Source organism: Carassius auratus, chromosome 6, assembly GCF_003368295.1.
Source record: "Carassius auratus strain Wakin chromosome 6, ASM336829v1, whole genome shotgun sequence".
Classification (NCBI taxonomy): Eukaryota; Metazoa; Chordata; class Actinopteri; order Cypriniformes; family Cyprinidae; genus Carassius; species Carassius auratus.
This window is the reverse complement of record NC_039248.1, coordinates 23,595,703-23,615,126: the sequence shown is the minus strand read 5'-3', so window position 1 is coordinate 23,615,126 and position 19,424 is coordinate 23,595,703. Positions and strand designations below refer to the sequence as shown.

At 34.5% G+C, this 19,424-nt stretch overlaps 1 protein-coding gene across 3 annotated transcripts in view; it reads left to right on the top strand.

Moving 5' to 3' along the window:
* The first annotated feature begins 87 nt into the window (after window positions 1–87).
* LOC113101987 (TOX high mobility group box family member 2-like) overlaps window positions 88–19,424 on the top strand; it is a 112,500-nt gene continuing 93,163 nt past the window's right edge. For 2 of the 3 annotated variants that reach the window (XM_026265721.1, XM_026265719.1), the window contains exon 1: window positions 88–381. In XM_026265721.1, coding sequence (XP_026121506.1) covers window positions 280–381 — 102 coding nt within the window. In that variant the 5' untranslated portion in view covers window positions 88–279. The remainder of the gene's footprint in view (window positions 382–19,424) is intronic. The other variant, XM_026265720.1, reaches the window with a different exon arrangement.

Genomic DNA, 19,424 nt, shown 5'->3' with positions numbered 1-19,424 from the left:
AGCGCGTAAATAATCGCGAAAACCCATCCACCGAGCATCACCGCGCGCGGCTTCATGTGGAACAGAACCAGTCCTGGCTCTGAACGGATGTGAGGAGAGCGAGAAAAGAGGCTCAACCCCTTTCTCTTTCAGTCGTTCTGTTGCTTTTTGTTTGGGTTAACAATAGAGAGAGAGAGAGAGAGAGAGAGAGAGAGAGAGAGAGAGAGAGAGAGAGAGAGAGAGAGAGAGAGCACAGAAGCGCGAGCTACTCTCCATGTCTTCAGTCTAGCGGAGCGGGCGATGGATGTGAGATTTTACCCTGCACCTCCTTCAAGCGTGGGCTCCTGTACATTACCCACCGACAGCAGCCTCTCCTCTCTGGACTATTACCACTGCAACAAGGTAATTCACCCCACCGTGCGTTGGCTTCGTCTTCTTCTTTACGCACCGGTTCAGTTTCTCTTCCCAAGATGGGAAATAACCTGCTTCATTCACTTCAGGGCAGTTTCGTCTGTTGCAGAATGAACATCTTGTTAGTTAGTGTAGGCTGCGTATGGTGAACGTGTTAGTTTTGTGCGCGCATTGGTGGGTGATGCGAAACCTCGGACGCGCGTGCATCTCCGGACAAAACAGTCCCAAACTTAGTTTGGTATCGCGGGAATCGTGCACTTGTAGTTGCATCACTGTATCTACTGGCATATTAGTCCGAAACCGGGCTGTTAGTTAATTTTGGCAATGCACCTGAAAAGCATTAGGCTGAGAAAACTAAATATCAGCTTGTTTTTCCCGCGGGAAGATGGAGAGCTCCCCTCCAGCAATTCACTGAACGTGAATTACAGCAGACACGGAGCGCTCTTTTCTTCTGTCTGAATTAGCTTCACAATCGCTTTGTTGATAGAGCTGCATCCCTCTGTGACGTATCGCACTTCCACGTGTTAGAAGCAGCGCACAATTAATTAGTTCTTAGGCGCGTTATTTATTGATCCATCACGGCTAATCTCTCTGGCAGGATTTCTAGTTATGTGCATTTGTTTCTGCTTTTGAATTGAAATGAAACGAGACAGTTCGAGACCTAAAACAGCGGATTGTGAATTTTGCTTTTTATGCAATATTCATAAAAAACATAGAAGTAGGCTATATTTTGAACAGAATAATGTTGCTTACGGGTTGATGAGTGGAAATAGCATGTGCACTAGGATTAGTCGTCAGTAGAGGCTGACTAGTATAAGAAATTCACTTTACATCCTCTTTTCTCTTTTCGTTCACCTGCGATGGCGTGAATTAAGAGTACAGAGTAGCTTAATTCAAATCAAATTTGAGCCGGTAATGCTTTTTGGGTTTTAATTGTTTGTGCATAATGTCATTCGATAGGCTACCAGAATTTATGTTATAGTTCATGTTGTTATTTTTCGGTTTTGTTTGCCTGTGTTATTTGTAAGTTCCTATAAAAGTGTGCTGTTTAGCTCTCATGTTGTAGACTGCAAAGGTAACATCGAACTGTAAAACTTGCACGTTGTTTACGTCGAATCGGAGTTGAATGCGTGTATCAAAGCGTTAATCGAGCGGTATAGCGATAACATTTTCCTTGTTGTGTGAACAGTAGTTAAACGCCACCAGACCGGATGTTGAATGACAACATATGACTATATCTATTTGAATTTTCGAATAAGCTGACTTAATATGAATTTGCACATTATTATAAATGAACCAATCAGCAGTGAGAATTTTTGGGCCCGGTTACGACTTTTCGTTTTACCGCCACTATTTTATGTTAATTGTGTATCACTTAGGACGTCATAGTCGAATTTTTTTAACTCAATGTGTGACACACACACACACACACACATAGCTATAGCTATATATATATATATATATATATATATATATATATATATATATATATATATATATATGAATTACGTTGGCTTTTAAGAGTAAGTGCATTATTTAATAACACCACTTTCTTTAGAAGCATTTTTTTTTATTTTATAAAGACATCCTGTGTTAGAGCTTAAAATGCAGTCATCCTAACAGAGAGTAACTCATAATTTGCTGATGGGTGTTTATAGTAGGGTGTCAGAGTTAAGCTTGTGGCTCTGAACATATGGAAAAGATCAGCCGGCGAATGGAGAGCAGAGTAATCTAAGCCAACTCCATATGTTGAAAAATGATCCTGTGCAAGTGGACATTATGAAGCAAAATTTTAGGGTAAAAGCCTGCTCTCCCCACCACAATGGCCCTCTTTATGTGCCCCAGCTTTAATAATGCAATATTCTCCAACATTCTTGAGAGGCCCCAAATGAAGGTCACGTATGGAGGTCTCGCATTAATAAGTAACGTTTTAGTGTTTGCATGAAGTGGTTTACTGTGGTGCCACATGAACCGGAAATAGTTCTGAAAAAGTAGGCCATCCATGATAAGTGACTATCGTTTCCTGTTGCTAACACACAAACATGCTACATGCTGCATTCCTGAGCCATGCATGAGCTTTTTCATGCTTGTACGTGAAGTATGAAGTGAAGTAGATGGTGGAAGTATGCATACACTGTGTGACAAACCAAAACAACAGAATCTCACATTTTCGAGTTCCTAATATATGCTGTATTTAAAAATTAATAAACAAAAAAACTAAATTAATAATAGTTTGCAGGTATTATTTTAGAAGACTTGTTATATACTAAGTGTAATCCCATTGAAGGAATCTATGTTTACATTTAGGTGCACTAACCACTAAAATCTGTTGTTGTTAGGTTAGCAGCATTTCATAAATGTATGTAATTTGATTTATGGATGCACTTTTTTCTACTTTTGTTGTACATCCAAGAAAATGAATAAAAATACTGTTTTTATTATTATTATTATTTTTAATGCCGGCCACCATGTTGATGCACGAGACGAATACTTGTTTGTCATGTCACGTTTGAGTTTGCGAAAAACTTTTGCATTGCTCTAATTTACCTAAGGGGGCGACAGATTTCACTTTAAGAAAGTGGATGTGTTGTTATTCAGCTAGCTAGCAGTAAATGCATCATATTTACATAACAATGCACCAAATTGCATTTGTGTAGATAGAATATAGAATATATATTTTGTGCATTAAAAGTGCCATCACATTTATCATTGTTCGTTGCATTTTTGTGGATGAAATCTAGTCGTTTCAATAGGAATCCATACAATTGGGAATTTCGAAAGGGTGAAAGATTTTGCGACAAGCTCAATGCATCAACCAACAGAACAGTGCTTGATGTAAATATGACTTTTTTCTGTACTTTCGACAATTAAGAAATAAATTATTTGCCAATGAATTTCCTTAATGAGACCTCGATATAAAACTGTAAATTAGCATGTAAAGGTTATATATGTTGATTTGTTCATATCCTGTTTTTATGCATGCATACAGTTTGCAGGCAGTTATAGTTAAACCTCAGAATAGGGAAGCAACTTTACAGCTATAACAACCAGGCAATCGATAATACATTAACCAGTGTCATCATATGCCCTGTAGCAAACCTGCCAGATCCATACTTCCAATGCAAACACACCCTCCACTGCCGCTACTAACTGCTTTGACAGTATTTACCCAAGCGCCCATTGGTCAAATGGTGCAAAACCTAGTTTTAAGAGTTTGTGCAAGATTTTAGGTCGACATTCTTTTCTGCTGTCTTCATGCTGAAGTTTCTGTTGAGCTGTGACTCATTCTCACTTTGAGTATGCTGACTTTCTATCTCTCGTGTTCATGAGTGGGTGTATTGTTTGTTAAGCATACGCTCTGTGAATTCCTGCTCTAAAGGCCATCTCTTCATAAATGCATGTTTCACCCAGAGAATATTTGTTCGAATGCATTATGACTTGTGCATCGCCCGGGGCTCATTCTCTGCGTTTAAAATTGAAGTTGGATAGGTTAAGAGAAGATGGACCACTTCCCCCTCTTCACCAGCGTTACTGTATTAATGCAGACAGAGATAGGCAGACCACAGCTAACCGTGACTCATATAAGTGTTACAGACAAGCCGACTACTTCTGACTCTTAGATCATCAAGTATATTCATAGCACTCACTTGTGTTACTATGTCAAGAGTTTGATTTTCAATAGATCGATTTTTGTGATAATCAGCATCACATCAAAATCGATTTTATTTACTGTACTTTCTTAATGCATGATTCTGGATTTATCGCTAATGATTCATCAGCATGTGGTATTTAAAATAAAACATTTGCCTTTATTATACTTTCATGTATATGCAATCATTTGCACCATCGTGCATCCAATTATTCCATCGTATCCTACATTTTTCTCATCAAAGATCTTGTTGCATTGGAAATATGTCCGATTATAGAAGTGAAATGGGATGCAAATGCAATTTCACGGTTGACAAAAAAAGCAAAGAAGCTTAGTAGAGCAGGTTTGGACGTTGTAATCGCCACTGTAATCGAGTTTCGTAGACGTTTGACTTTCACTTTTATTGTACATCCAAGTGTCAGCGTTCAAAAGAAATGGCACATCAGATGTTCAGCGGCAGCCAAAAAACTTTATCGCTCCTGAATCAGATCCCTGTTAGTGGGTGGCAGTGGCACATTACCAGCTGTGTGACGACAGAAAACCTTGATTCATTTGAAACGAGTCTTGAGGCCTTAACTTATTATTTAGCCTGTTCAAAGAGTCTGTCTCTCTCTGTCTTACTCTTTGAGCTTGTTCTTCGCTGCTTAAACCATCTAAAAATAACTCGTAGGCCTAGCAATTACTGGAAATGGGTGCAGACTGGTGCATCTATGAGCGCAACTGTCTTTAGCTTAAGTAATACTTTAACCAAAATGCATCAGTGCAGTATATACAGGGGAAATTAGAGATTTTCCAAGAATAAATTTGTGGCTATTATTTTGCATGCATGCTGTGCTCATAAATAAGATATTTTACGTGTGAGCACGTAATGCATATGGAGAAATGCAGTGTACTTAATGTAGACATACATTAGATCCCGAAGCAGGAACGTGTGATTGCAAGGAAAAAAACAACAACAGGTTCTGCATGTTAAATTAACATGCATCTAATTCAAATCAAGTTTTAATGCACAAACATGCAAGGGATTACATATATATAGATAAATAGCCTATAAATGTTTACTTACATGTTATCTCAAACCATTCAATCTTGTTCACATTAAGACCAGAAAAACAACAACAATCTTTTCAGTTTGCATAAAGCAAATGCTGCCGCTAATTACCTTTTCCTGTATATGACAGTCCTCCTCTTTCCTCGACACTGTAATGGAGATGTGAGATAAAATGAGTCGTCAGGCCGGCTGAGCTGCGTTCTGAACACGAGGAAGTTAATTAGGTGGAAAGAGGCGGTCGAGGCCTAACAGAAGCTGCGCTGAGCCCTTCATTTGTATGGCAGAGCGGCGCGATCCATCTAACGGTGCTGCCACAACATCATAAACCTGCCTGTGAGCCATTGTTCATTTCTTATTTTCATCCATCAGGTTTATTCGTAGCTGATTTGTGTGTGTAATGTCAAGAGGTTTATGAATAGCACAGTATGCATTGGTAAAGTCGGGTCCAAAAGTCTGTCGGCACATTAAAATTGTGAGATTTTATTACTTAAACATGCTTTTTCAATACATAACTACTATACATAACTACTGTTGTCTAGTCAAATCTAGTGTTTGTCAGAAATGTAAACACACCTGTATGTAAAAGTCAAGGTGTTTATACAAAAAAATATTAATTAAATCTTCATGCGGCTTCGCAGTTCATCCAAATATGATGCTGTAGAAGTTCTTTTGGTAAGAGTAAATCGCACTTGTGTTGTGAAATGTAGAATCATTCACAACGAGGCTCTTGACGTCCCTGCTGTGAATCTGTATTGCTGAGGTGCGGAGTGAAAATGTCTGTGCACTCTGTGGTGAGCGAGACCTTTTCAGAACTATTCAACGCTTTGCTTTATGAGTCAGAACCACAAAACTGTGTTACAAAACTCCAATACCTGTGTGAAATACACAGATCTAAGAGAGACCCATAGAATGTGCACTTTGTGAATTTCACGTGTATACTGTGGAAATTAGTTTGCATTGCATTTTTAAAGATTTTGTACACTTCCTTTCATTAAATTTGTGTATGTGTGTATATACAGCATATAAATACAAATATTAATTGGCATTGTATTTCAGTTATTTTGTGAAAAAAAAAAAAAAATATATATATATATATATATATATATATATAATATATGAGGCGCCGGCATAATAATATATATATATTATATAGATATAATGAAATGACAGAAAGCAATAAATATAAATATATTGTATTTTTAAAGATTTTGTATACTTCCTGTCATTAAATTTGTGTATGTGTACAGCATATAAATACAAAAATGCATTGGCATTGTATTTCAGTTATTTTGTGAAAAAAAAAAAAAAAAAAAAAAAAAAAATATATATATATATATATATATATATAGATATATATAGCATAACATTGCCGGCATAATAATATATATATTATATATATATATAATGAAATGACAGAAAACAATAAATATATAAATATATATACACACACACACACACACACACATGTACATTTTACATAAATACTGTGAAAATATATTAACATTGCATATCAGTTGTTTTGTAAATATTACTTAATGTAATTTTATCACACACACACACAAATTCAATTAAATGGCAAAAATAACTAAATCCAAATATATTTATACTTATCTTAGCATTATATTTCTCTTTAGATATTGTTATCTAGATCCTAAAAAAAAAAAAAAACACTTGCATAATGATTTTTACATCATGAGACATTAATAACCATTACACGTTTGTTTTAGCTCAGACTAAAACAGCTGAAGACTTTGGGTGACCACTGTGCAAAATGCAAAAATGACAACACATCTTTCTTCCCTGTATCCTGTATAAAAGTGTCTGCAGCCCAGTCCCAGTCTCAGACAGGGATGCAGTAAATGTAGCTGGAGTTTTGTGAAGTGCTGTCAGTATCTGTGGGGGTGCAGCGCAGCGGTGCACTAATTGGCCTTGGCAGAGAGAGAGAGCGAGAGAGCGAACACGCTGGAGGTTTGACGCGCTGAATGGCTGCTGGCTGCATGGTGAATAGCAACTGATTCAGTAATGCAGCCAGTAAATAATAACGATGCCTGTCCGCGGGGGAAAGAGAGCTGCACAGACTTCTGGGACACTTGCTGATCTGGCCAGCGCTAAATAGGCCGGGGTTTAGTAACTGCTGCAAGATGGGAATCTGGAGATGTGTGATCATCCCTTCAGGTGACGAGCAGTTTGTCTCAGGATTTCACTGCTGCTGTGGTCTGAGAAGTCAAAACTGACTTTATGTACTTTCTTAGCGCATGTTCCTGATGCAATTGTGAATGATTTATCACTGCACTTTATTACAAAGGAGAAAAACTGCCTTCATAATCTTTCATTAAAATGCAATAACTTGCTTTGATTCTTAAATGACTTTCCGTTTCAGTTGACGTCCAACCACTTCTGATACATTTTAGCCATTTTTCACCATCCAATCAGTTTCCAGCGGATAAAATTGGTAAAAAGTTTTGTTTTCTCACTGAATATTCAGTTTCACTCAGAAATGTGTTGAGAACATCATTTCAGATTTGTTTTCAGTTCCAAGTTATTGGTAGAAGGTTGTGTAGGCGGTATAATTTAAAGTAAATTAATTGCAGACTTTTTTTGTGGACCAGATTGTTAAAAATAAAACCAAGTGAGCATTTGCTTTTAGCTAAATGGTTGAAGTATTTCTTGTAAAATTGAATAAATAATATAATTAAATTATATGCATGATGCATGCGAGCTAAAATATGATTTTTTTCTCTTATTTAGAACAATGTGCATTGTGAAATACTTTACAAATATAAGTTAGTTATATTAGTTAATGAGCAATAATGTTAATTTCAGCAAGAAGTATTTAATTTTTTAAATCAAAAGATACATTTTTTAATGCACTGCGAGTTTATATTGCACATTAAGGGCATTAACAAAGATTAATCAATGTTTGCTCATAGTTGAGCATTATCTTTCTTAACTAATTCATTAACTACTGTAAACAAACAATATCTTACTGTAACGTGTTGCCAAAGAAATGTATAAATTGAACTGATTTAAATTCTAATATGATACATCACACATTATTATAAAGTAGAAAAATGCCTTTATAATCTTTCATCGAAATGCAATAACTTCTTGTCTTTTTAAACAACTTTTAATTTAATCTGACATCACTAAAAGTGTTGTTTTTCTACCCCGCATAAGTTTTTTATTACAATAATTCTAATAAAAGGCTTATAAAATTGGAGAATTAACCATTAAATGCAACGAATGCTATTAAAATAGATGATCTGCACACATTTGGTACAAAAAGACGGCATGTAACACATTGAAATGAACATGAACATGAAAAAACATGTATATTTTGCAGATCCTTATACAAATTAATCGATCTGCCTTAGAATCGACTGCAGAGAACTGTTGCAATATGACCTCAAAATGAACTGATGAAAAATACAGAAAAACTGAACTGGAAAAAGGCGAAGACATTAATTCAGATCCCCCCCGCGGGGCTGCAGGGCACTTTGATCAGAAGCTGTCAGTGCTTGATGTGGGCCTGTGTTTCCTATCCGTCAGCGCCTTACAGAACTGTGGCATACGGCTCCGGACCCCCCTTCAGGATGTGGTGGGCTCGCAGTAGCTGCACCCCTAAATGCATGTACGAAAATAGCATCCAGGATGGGTGCATGCACCGTTTTTTAAAGGTGGTCATAATGCATGGAAATCTGAGGCGGGAAAAAATGGACTGGACATTTTTCTTGGATGCATTATTTCTCGGCTGACCATAATTGTCAGTCAGCGGTTTGGAGACCCAAAAACGAGCCCCGCCACCAGATGTTGCCGCACTCTGATTATCACTTTGAAAGACAGAAGTTTATTGTTCTAGCGTAGCTCAGAACTCAAAGCCCAGAGAATTGTTGATAGATGGTTTCAGAACAGGCGAACAATTGCATAGCTGTTTCACTCTTGCGTGAAATTCATATTTATACATATTGCATGTGCATCTAAATGCATTAAATTAAAACATTTACCCTTTATTTCCCAGCAGGCTGTGCGATTGTTTTATATCTTGATATAAAATGGCTGCTTGTGTAAGTTTGAAATAGGAAATATCTTTGTGGCAGCTGAACCTAAACCAAACAGGATGGCATTGAAGAGTTCGCACAGCTTCTTTGTCACCCACGTGTGTGTGGTTTTCAGTTCATCGCTTGTTGGTCAGGAAGTGTTTTAACCCCTGATGCACATGTGAACACAGACGATTTCATCAGGTACAAAAATATGTCATCTGAGGATTTGGTTGTAAGATTTCAGGGCCTAAATGATGCATTTTTGATGCTCGGATGTATATATTTTGTCAGATGCATACAGTTGACGTTTTGCATGAACCTCATCCGGATTTTATTGACATTAGACACAGATCAGGCTGATTGGGTTTTCTTTACATCAGCAAACGTGACTTTAATCAAAAATCATGTGCATTATTAAAGAGCTTCTAATAAAGGCATGAAGATGCATTATACATATTGAGTTTATCTTTTATGATTTGATTGCATGGTGAAAAATGTGTCTGGAAATTGCAGATGGCTGACTTTGCACTGATAAATCATTCACATTTCAACAGGAACTCATATTAAGAAAGTAAGTCGAGTGCATTTTGACTTCAGCCCATAAAAAGCCTATTTTTGGTCTGGAGCTTGAGCATTTCTCAATGACTAACTAGTGTTGTTTCTTTGGAGGTGTTCTGTCGTCCTGCTGCGGGGGATTTTAAAGGAAGTGTTACATAAATACAATGAAAGCACTCAGTGATTATTTTTAGCGGACTCGGCTTCATTGTGGACCTGTCACCTCGCTCATCTGCGGCTTTTTACACAGATCCACAAAGAAAAAAAGAAAAAAGTTTTCGTGAAAGCATTCGAGCTCATCTTACTGAAAGCACTTCGTCCGGCTTGCAAGGCGCTGCTGGAAATGAGTTATGAAAGCACAAAGTGCTTCTAAATCTGCAGGATTATTGCAGCAATGATAATGAGGGTCCAATAAATGTGAATTGTGGTGGTTATAAGAAAAAATAATAATGTGATATCTCTGAAAGTGTTTATTATGAAGTAATTATAGAGTCAGGGTGAAGAGGTTCAAGTCAAAACTGTCTCAAAGAGCCATTCGCAACTCATTTTAATATCATAACACCGCTAACAGGGAACATTCCCATAATGTTGTTAGGTCAAAATATTCTTAAAATCATGTTTATGGAAAAAGAGAGGAAACATTCTTAAAGCAATGTTCTCGGAATGTCCTTATGGTGTTATTTGTATGATCTTAGAGATTGATCAGAAATATGTTTAATAACGTTCTTCAGTGATAACAAGAGAACGTTCTAATAACGTTTTCAAAATGACAGAATGGAATGTTCCTCTAACATTCACATAATCAGGAAGAAACATTATTATACATTTTAAAAGTGGATGTTTTGAACATTAAAAAAAACTGTCAGAAATGTTTTCGAAAAGATAAAATGTAACCTTACTCTAACATTCAAATAACCAAGAAAAAACGCTCTTTGGTGTTTTAAATGTTTAGAGAATATTTAAATGTAACGTTCACATAACATTTTCAAAATGATAGAATGGAATGTTTGCATAACCAAGAAAAAAATGTCTTAATGCATTCAAAAACTGGACATTTTGAATGTTAATATTATGTTTCCATAAAGGTTTTAAAATGATAAAATGGAATGTTTCTCTAACGTTTACATAGCCAAGAAAAGCAGACATTTTAAACATTGAGAGAACATTCAAATGTAACATTCACTTAATATTTTCAAAAAGATACAATGGAATGTTATTCTATTTTTTAATGGGTGTTTTGAGAGTTGAGAGAACATTCAAATGTAACATTTTCAAAGATGTTCAAAATGATAGAATGGAATGTTTCTATTACGGTCGCATAGCTATGAAGTAACATTCTTAATACATGAAAAACACTTAATATTGATGTTAGTGGAAAGTTATTGGGAAAACATAATTTTTTATGAGTTGGAAGGGAATGTTTTAAATAATAGTTTTCTAAAGCTGTATTTAAATCTCAATGTGCAGCTGAAAAGAAAACTTTTGATGAAAATGAAAGTCAGATGTGAATTGTTCACAATACATGGAAAGTGTATAGGAGGTTAATAGTGATAGATGTTGATTTTGAGGGTGTTATAGCAGACTGCAGTGAAACAGGCCCTCGTCAGGACACGAGGCATCAGCGAGGGCAGGGCTGCAAAAACACATTTCACAGAAGTTTTACGAGCTGTAAACGCAGGAAACTTTGACAAGGCCTGGAAGTTGCTGATATTGTTTGGGCTGTGATTATCTGCCAGTCTGACAGCCCACCTGAACCAGCTGAAGAGAAGCTAAAGCTAACGGAGAAAATACCACAGAACTCGCAAAACCAACTCAGCTGTGACCAACTAGCATTTCCCTGTGGGATTTGAGGCAGACAGTCACCCCTTTAGTGTTTTTATATCTCCCTGTATTACTTTCAGCATTATGGATATATATATATATATATATATATATATATATATATATATATATATATATATATATATATATATATATATATATATATATATATATATATATATATATATATATATATATATATAATTAAGGCTATTAAGGCTTTTTAAAGATTATTTATATTTCACCTAATTTTTTCATAACATGTATGCAATTATAAAAATATATTTTTTACAACAGTTAATTGCAGTGTATATTATTTATAGTATAATTATTTATGTATACAAAAAAAACTAAGTAAAATAAAATAAAAACTATATATTTAGTCTGTATATATGCACTTTTAAACTATTTTATAATTAATTAGCTCATTTAATATTTAATATACTATTATTTAATTTTATTTAAACAATGTATGCATGTACTTACAGTATAATATTATATAATATAATTTTGTTTCTTTATGTAATTTATTTAATTGTATTTCATTTCATGCTTGAAGCATGTTTTATTTAATTAATAATATTTTGTGCAATATGATATATAATAATACAAAATTGTATACATGTATAATATTTTATTTTAAAGTATTTCTAATTAATTTGACCATTGGTTGTAATATTAAATATGTCAAACTGGAGTACATGAGATAAATAAATCGAGCGGATGCAGAGGAATTCAGGAGCTGTATGGAGAGAGACGCTGGACAAACACAAGCAGTTGTCTTCAGGAAGAGAGAAGGCACACCTAAAGGACACTTCATCTGCAATGTTTGGGTCAGACGTGTGTTGCACAGCTTTAGAACAGAAACACACCGTTTGCATTTGACTCTCAGAAGTGTGAGCTTGAAGCTTTCTTGTGAAATTAACAGGAAGACGTGAGCTGCTTTCGTCTTGACCTGTGACCGTGTCGTCTGTGAGTGGCTCTTCATTATCACAGATAAACATTGTTCTGTTCATGTTCACCTGCTAAACAATTCATCTCTTCATCATTGCATATTTCTAAATCTGAGCTGAAAGCCTTTCGAGTGGCGTCAAGGCCTTTAAAGTGCGCGGGAAACAAAAATCACAAATAAGACACATTTTTTTTTGACCTTGTTAAACATTGAGATTCAATTGAGAGCGAATGGAGACTTGCTTCATTCACCCCAAAATGAAAAGTCCATCATCATTTACTCACGTGGTTCAAAACCTTTATAACTTTGTCTTTTTGGACACAAAAGCAGATATTTTGGAGGAACTGAACAACATTCGAGCCCATCGACTGCATGAAGAAGAAAAAAAATCTTGTTTTTATATCAAAGAGGTTTGGAAGGAGTTAATTATGACAGAATTTACGGGATTTAAAAAGTTTTAATTCTATTTCTATTCATTTAATGGTTTTATTTATATACAATTTATGTAATACTGTGCCTTAATATCTCTTAAACTAAACCACGACTCATTTCACCTCAATTTTCCATTTAAGTAATGAATTCAATTTGTTTTACTTTTGAGAATTTTGACTTTGTGTTTATATATATTTATTTATATTTAAATAAAATGAATGCATTATATTTACGATGACTGCATATTATAATTTTAATTAAAATATATTTTTTTATTTTAGATTTTTAAAATATTTTTAGGTCGATTTTTTTATTTGAATTGGGTGTTTATTTGGGTGAATTGTACATTAAAATGAAAATGGCTTCTATTTATTTAATATATGAAGAGTTTATTTGTGAAAACATAACTCCATTTTGTTAAATGTTAGATGAACAAGAATGCACAATGAAAAAAAAATCATTTTTGAGAAAGCAGTGTTCTGTTAGCCTGTTTAACTCTGTAATGCAATAAATTGTGGATGAAACACAGTTTTTTAAATCTCACAATAGTCTTAAGATCTGAACGTTGTTTAAAAGTGTGAAAATGCCTCATTTAATTTAGTGTGTTACCTGTTTGTTACTTGTGTTACAAGTTCCTGTAGCAATGAAAATGGCTTGAAACAGTGTGTATATTAAATAATTTATCCTAACTTTGTGGTTATTCTAGGAGTCAATGTTAATGATCTGATCTGTGTTGGACGTGTGCGAGTGCATGGACCGATGAGGAATGTTTTTTGTTGTTCTAGTTGAGATAATGTACAATCCCAAAGCAAACAGTGAGTTCTCCTTCCAGCTCCTAATCTTTGACACAAAGACACAGGAATCTGGCCCGTCTCTCTCTCTCCGAGTGTATGGCTGCGTGACAGATTGGAAGAGAGTGTGGGTTGCAGTTGGTAATCACATAGACCATAAAGAAAGCATGGCAGAGGAACTGACGGCTGTCTTTATCAAGCCTACAGCATGCCGGAAAAGCAATTTGGTGTCGTTTCACTCATTCCGCGGAAGGTAGGAAGCATTTGGGAAAGCCCTGAGCCAGAGAAACACCGCTGGAAATGCAGACATTATGGATTATAAAGATTTAATAAGGGAATTAATTTAATTAGGGACAAACAGCAACTGGATTTGTTGTGTTTAAATACGTTTGTTTGTGAGCTCACAGCAATGTTTCATTGCTCAGCGTGCGCTCTTTCACAGCTCCTGAAATTAGAATAATTAAAAATGCATGAATGAGGAAAATAGCTGTCCTTCAGTAAGATTACAGAGATTTGAAATGAGAAGTGTCTGAGTTCATTTTGAGGTTGATTGCACACTTAATCTCGGCCAATCTGAACTCTGTTTGAGACATCGCTGAGATCTCAAACTTGTACAAAACAAGTCTTCTTTTTTCTCTCCATGCAATCATATTTCTGACCAGGAGAAACAATCGAGACGTTGAGGTTTTAACACATTTGTCTCATATTTCTCCTGAAATAATACAAATAGATACACAAGAGATCGTTGCAGTAGGACAATTTAAAATAAATGAAAATTTTTGTGAATTTGATGAGAAACGTTTGAGTTCACGCTGAGTTTGTTTACACACATTTTGGCAAATCTAAGACACTTTTAAGACCTGAAACACTAGAAATCGAATTTCGCCGGAAAAAGCAAAAACGAAAGAGTACAGAGATCTAAAAGGAATGTGAATCTTTGCATATTTGATGAGAAGTATTTAAGATCATGATGAATTCGATTGCACACATTTTGGCAAATCTGAGCACTTAGTGAGACATTGTTGAGATCTGAAGCTCCAAAAGTCTAATTTCTCAGAAAAAGACTGGATGTAAGAGTATTAATTCGATTAAAAGTGTTTGAATTCATGCAAAATTTAATTGCACACTTCATCTTGGCAAATCTGAGCACTTAGTGAGACATTGTTGAGATCTGAAGCTCCAAAAGTCTAATTTCTCAGAAAATACTGGATGTAATAGTATTAATTAGATTAAAAGTGTTTGAATTCATGCCAAATTTGATTACACACTTCGTCTTGGCAAATCTGACATTGTTGAGATCTAAAATTTGGAAATGATTTCTTAGGGAAAAAAAAGATGCAAAAGAAAGCAAACAAAGTCTCCATGTGATCTCATTTCTGTCTTGGAGAAGCGATTGAGATGCTGAAGACCTGCTTTGTGATTTTCTCTCTTGTGGCATGTTTGCTTGGAGGAACGGCTGCTAGTTTCATGGCCTGAGGACAAAGAGCCCGGGGCTGGTAAACCCAAAACTGCTGAAGTGGTTAAGTAGTCTAGACTCTGGTCTGTCTGCAGATCTAGCATGCACTCCTGCATTTGAGCTTTGTCCTGATGACATCTCACCCAAATACAGAACCACAGGGCTGCAAGTTAGCTCCAATCTAAGAGCAGCTAGTTACTGTGAATGCAGCATGTTTGCAATTATTTGAAAACGCAGCATAAAAACACAAAGCAACTTTCCTGAACCTCCTAGAATGAGATAAACGCTTCGCGCTTGGCATAGGGTTAACTTCAAAATAAAAGCGCCCAGCCAAAATGGCTTCACAGCTGGTCTCAACCAGGTCCTCCTCTTGAGGCGTCTTTAGGCAGAGCGCTTTCATAATTGAGTTTTTAAAGACGGCTAATCAGCAAAGCGTTTGGACCAAGCAGACGTGTTTTTTTTTTTTACCAACTTTGTTTAAAAATATTTTCTTGATTATTTTCCGCACTCTTTTCTTTTGAAAGATCCTAATTTGTTTGCCTGCTGTAGGTGGAGATTAGGAAACGGAGGAGGAGGTGTGAGATGCCGTGGAAAGTCAGCGATTATTGAGACGGCGCTCCTGTTTTCGGGGTATTTCTGAATGCTTGTGGAAATCGTTGCACCGGTCGTTTGATACAAAAAAAAAAGAAACATACAGTGTTTGTTTTAAACATATACCTGAAGGACGAATGCACAGATGAATGTTTGTATTGCGGCGTTCCAGGTTTGAGTGTTTAAATGAGTTTGACGATGGCTTCACCTCCTCCTTCTTCTTGACATTTCAAAGCCGTTCGCTGCCGTAAACCGGGTCTTACTGTAATCTTTCCGTCCCCCCTTTTTTAATCCATGCTATTGATATTGTGGTAGGGTTATAAACTCTTAATGAGGCTCTGCCTTTCCCAGTGCCAGGGTTTTGCTGGAAACTATGAAGCAAGCTTTAAAAAGCCAGCTTAAATCGTTTATTTATAGTGGTGCTTTAAACCCGGGTTTTCTTACTGTAGTTGTGCTTTGTGAGATCAGATCAACACTGTACTGAACTGTTTATCTTACAAAAGTATGGAGAACTGTCATTAACATGATATGAGTAGGAAAAATGGGAGTTATAGTTGGTTGCATGCTTTTGCTGTAGCCTTTAATTCAATGCACAAAATGCACGGTGGTCGGGGTTGTGTTTTTAATTGTTTTTTTACCTTGTATAGTTCAGCATGGTCTTTGACTTCAGATAAATAAAGGATAAAGTGATTTAATTTGCTGTTATAAATGTAGATAATTTACTTTTATGAATTTGGCAGACACGTTCATATTCAAAAGCATTCAAATTTAATAAATGGCATGTTTTTGTACTTTTGGGTGGAGCAGAATCAGTATATTGATCCCTTTAAAATATTGTGTGAATGTTTGAAGATTGTTTTGAGAATTATTATTTTTAATATTTTATTTAAGAATAATAATAAATAATAAAATAAAGTAATTATAATATATATATATATATATATATATATATATATATATATATATATTTAATTTATTTTAGTTTATCTTCATTTAGATGAGTTTCATTTAGTTGAACATGATGAAACTAAAACTAAAATAAAACATTAATAACATCAACAAGTTGAAAAAATGTGAATAATTATTTCAGCACACTTACAATAACTTTAATTAATTAACATTAAGACACATTTCTCATTGGTACTAATGTTAACTAATGCATAAACAAATCTTAGTATTATTTTTTACCACATTTATTTAATGAAGTTAACACATTGTCTGATTTGACATTATAATGAATTTAATCTTGTTTGGAGTTAAACATGCATTACACAACGGCAATGTTTCACTTATACTTGTTGAGCTTTGATGATAATTAAATTCAGAGACTTTAATTTTATTATAAGTCACATGTGGATTTAATCTATCAGATGTGTGCCTTCAAAAGTTATTTCTCTGAAAAAGTTGCATCAATTACTGATAAATCAGATGCATTTGCAATTCTGTGGTGGAAACTGAAAGATTTGGTCTGAAAGTTGTTCGTACTTAGAAAAGTTAATATTTTAGAAGTTGTTAGTACATTGATTTGTACAAACACAAATGATCGAATATGCATTTCTACTGCACACATGTGAATGAGCTCATAATGCGGTTCATGCTTAATCACATGCAGTAGGACTAATATTAGCATTGTTTAGACTCTCTGCACGTACAGTGTGTTTCAGTTTCCTAAATATGATTTCATTTCACCTCGTCGTGGCCGTGTTGTTGGTCCATAAGCGTGAGTTCACATCCTCAAACAAACACTGAGCTGCAGCTCTAAATGCTGTGAGATAAAGAGTCTCGTGCAGCTGGAAGTGAAATTAAAACCAGAAGGAAAAAGGCGATCTGCAAATGCAGCCGCAGTGATGGATTTCTTGTGTACTTGTCCTGTCAAATCAGCTCAAGCCTTTTCAAAACCATTTCAGCCCAAATTCACTCTCGGAGCATGCAGTCAATCACTCTGCGTTCTGGATGGGTGAAAAGATGCAAAATTATGCAGATTATAATCCTAGATTACAAGAGCCTTAAGAGCAAAACCAAACTGCAGTCTTTGACTCGAGCGTTCAAGTTAAATCAACTAGTTTCATAGTTGATTTAACTTGAGTACTGCTTAAACTTGCAAAAGTCACTTTCATCATGTTTTAGAGTAGAAACCTTTTTCTTTCTGAAAGTGTTACTAAATTTCACGATTTATTTCACAAAGAAACAGCATTTAATTGAACGTAAAATTTTGATGTGGAAAGACTGAAATAGTATTTTCTTTTAAAATGTTTAACAGTTTTGTTTACTTTGAATTTATTTTATTTAATCAATTAATTGTTTTCGTACCAGGGATATAGGTAGCTTAAAATTAAAGTAAAAAAAAAGAAAAAGAAAAAGAATATTATAATATATATATATTTATTTCAGTGTTTATATATATATATATATATATATATATATATATATATATATATGATAATAATAATAATAATAATAATATATATATATATATATATATATATATATAATAATTATATATATATATATATATATATATATATATATATATATATATATATATATATATATATACATACATATATCATTATGTCAATCAAAAGTTTTATTTCAGCGTTTATCATTTTTATTTAATTTATCTCTGTATACTTAAATAACTAAAACTATAAATGAAAATACATTTTTATTAATTATTTTTTTCTAAAAATATTAAATGGTATTTATTAAACATATAAAAATATTTTACAAATATTATGACGTTTAAACTTATAAAAAATTTGATTAAATTGTATGAAAACGTGGCTAAAAACAAAAACTTAAAATAAACTGCAGATTGTTTATAAAATGAATGCAGCCAATAGGTTGAAATTATATCCAAATAAATTAATTGAATGAATATTTTATATTTTACAAATTTATAAATAATGATAAATAAATAATATAAATATGTGTGTGTGTCTATAATGTATTAAAAAGTTTAAAATGAATGTAAAATATCATTATAGAAATACACTATACTAAATATAATATAATTATTATGCATTGTAAATAAAAAAATCTAAATATTATTACAAATATTTAACTCTATACCTATAATAGTATCTCAGTGATGCTAAAATACTTGTTTTTCCAGTGCTGTCTCTAGATGGATGTATTCTGGTACACCTTTAGTCTGGTGATTTGAATGCACTGACGTTTTGCTTGTATAAACAGTAAAGTCTTCCTATGTTATATGATGTGGAACACTTTAAATACATGCAAAACACAGATCACATCCAAACGCCGTCGGTGTTTGTGTTCAATAGACACAGTGATTCAAATGAGATGGCTGGCACTGATTTCCACACATCTAGTGTTACTATACTTGTGCATTGTGTGTGAAGCATTCAACAAGCACATATAACCCGTCCTGAGAGTCTGTTTTACAGATAGGACGCTGTGCATGAGGTGTTTTATGATGTTGCTTTCTCTGTTTTTGTATATGAAATCTATCCCGGGCTTCAATCCGGAATACCGTGGTAAATCAGGCATCAAAGCTGCCGTCTTTCACCCAGAGAATGACACTGTTTGGATGCTGTTGTGTGCTTAAGCTTAGATGGAGAGAAAGAGAAGAGAGAAGCTGTGGTGGATGTGTGCCAGAGCCCAGAGGGCATGCGTGGGGTAGAGCTTTCATCTGCCACAAACACACACAAATCAAGGGTCTGTCATCATTTA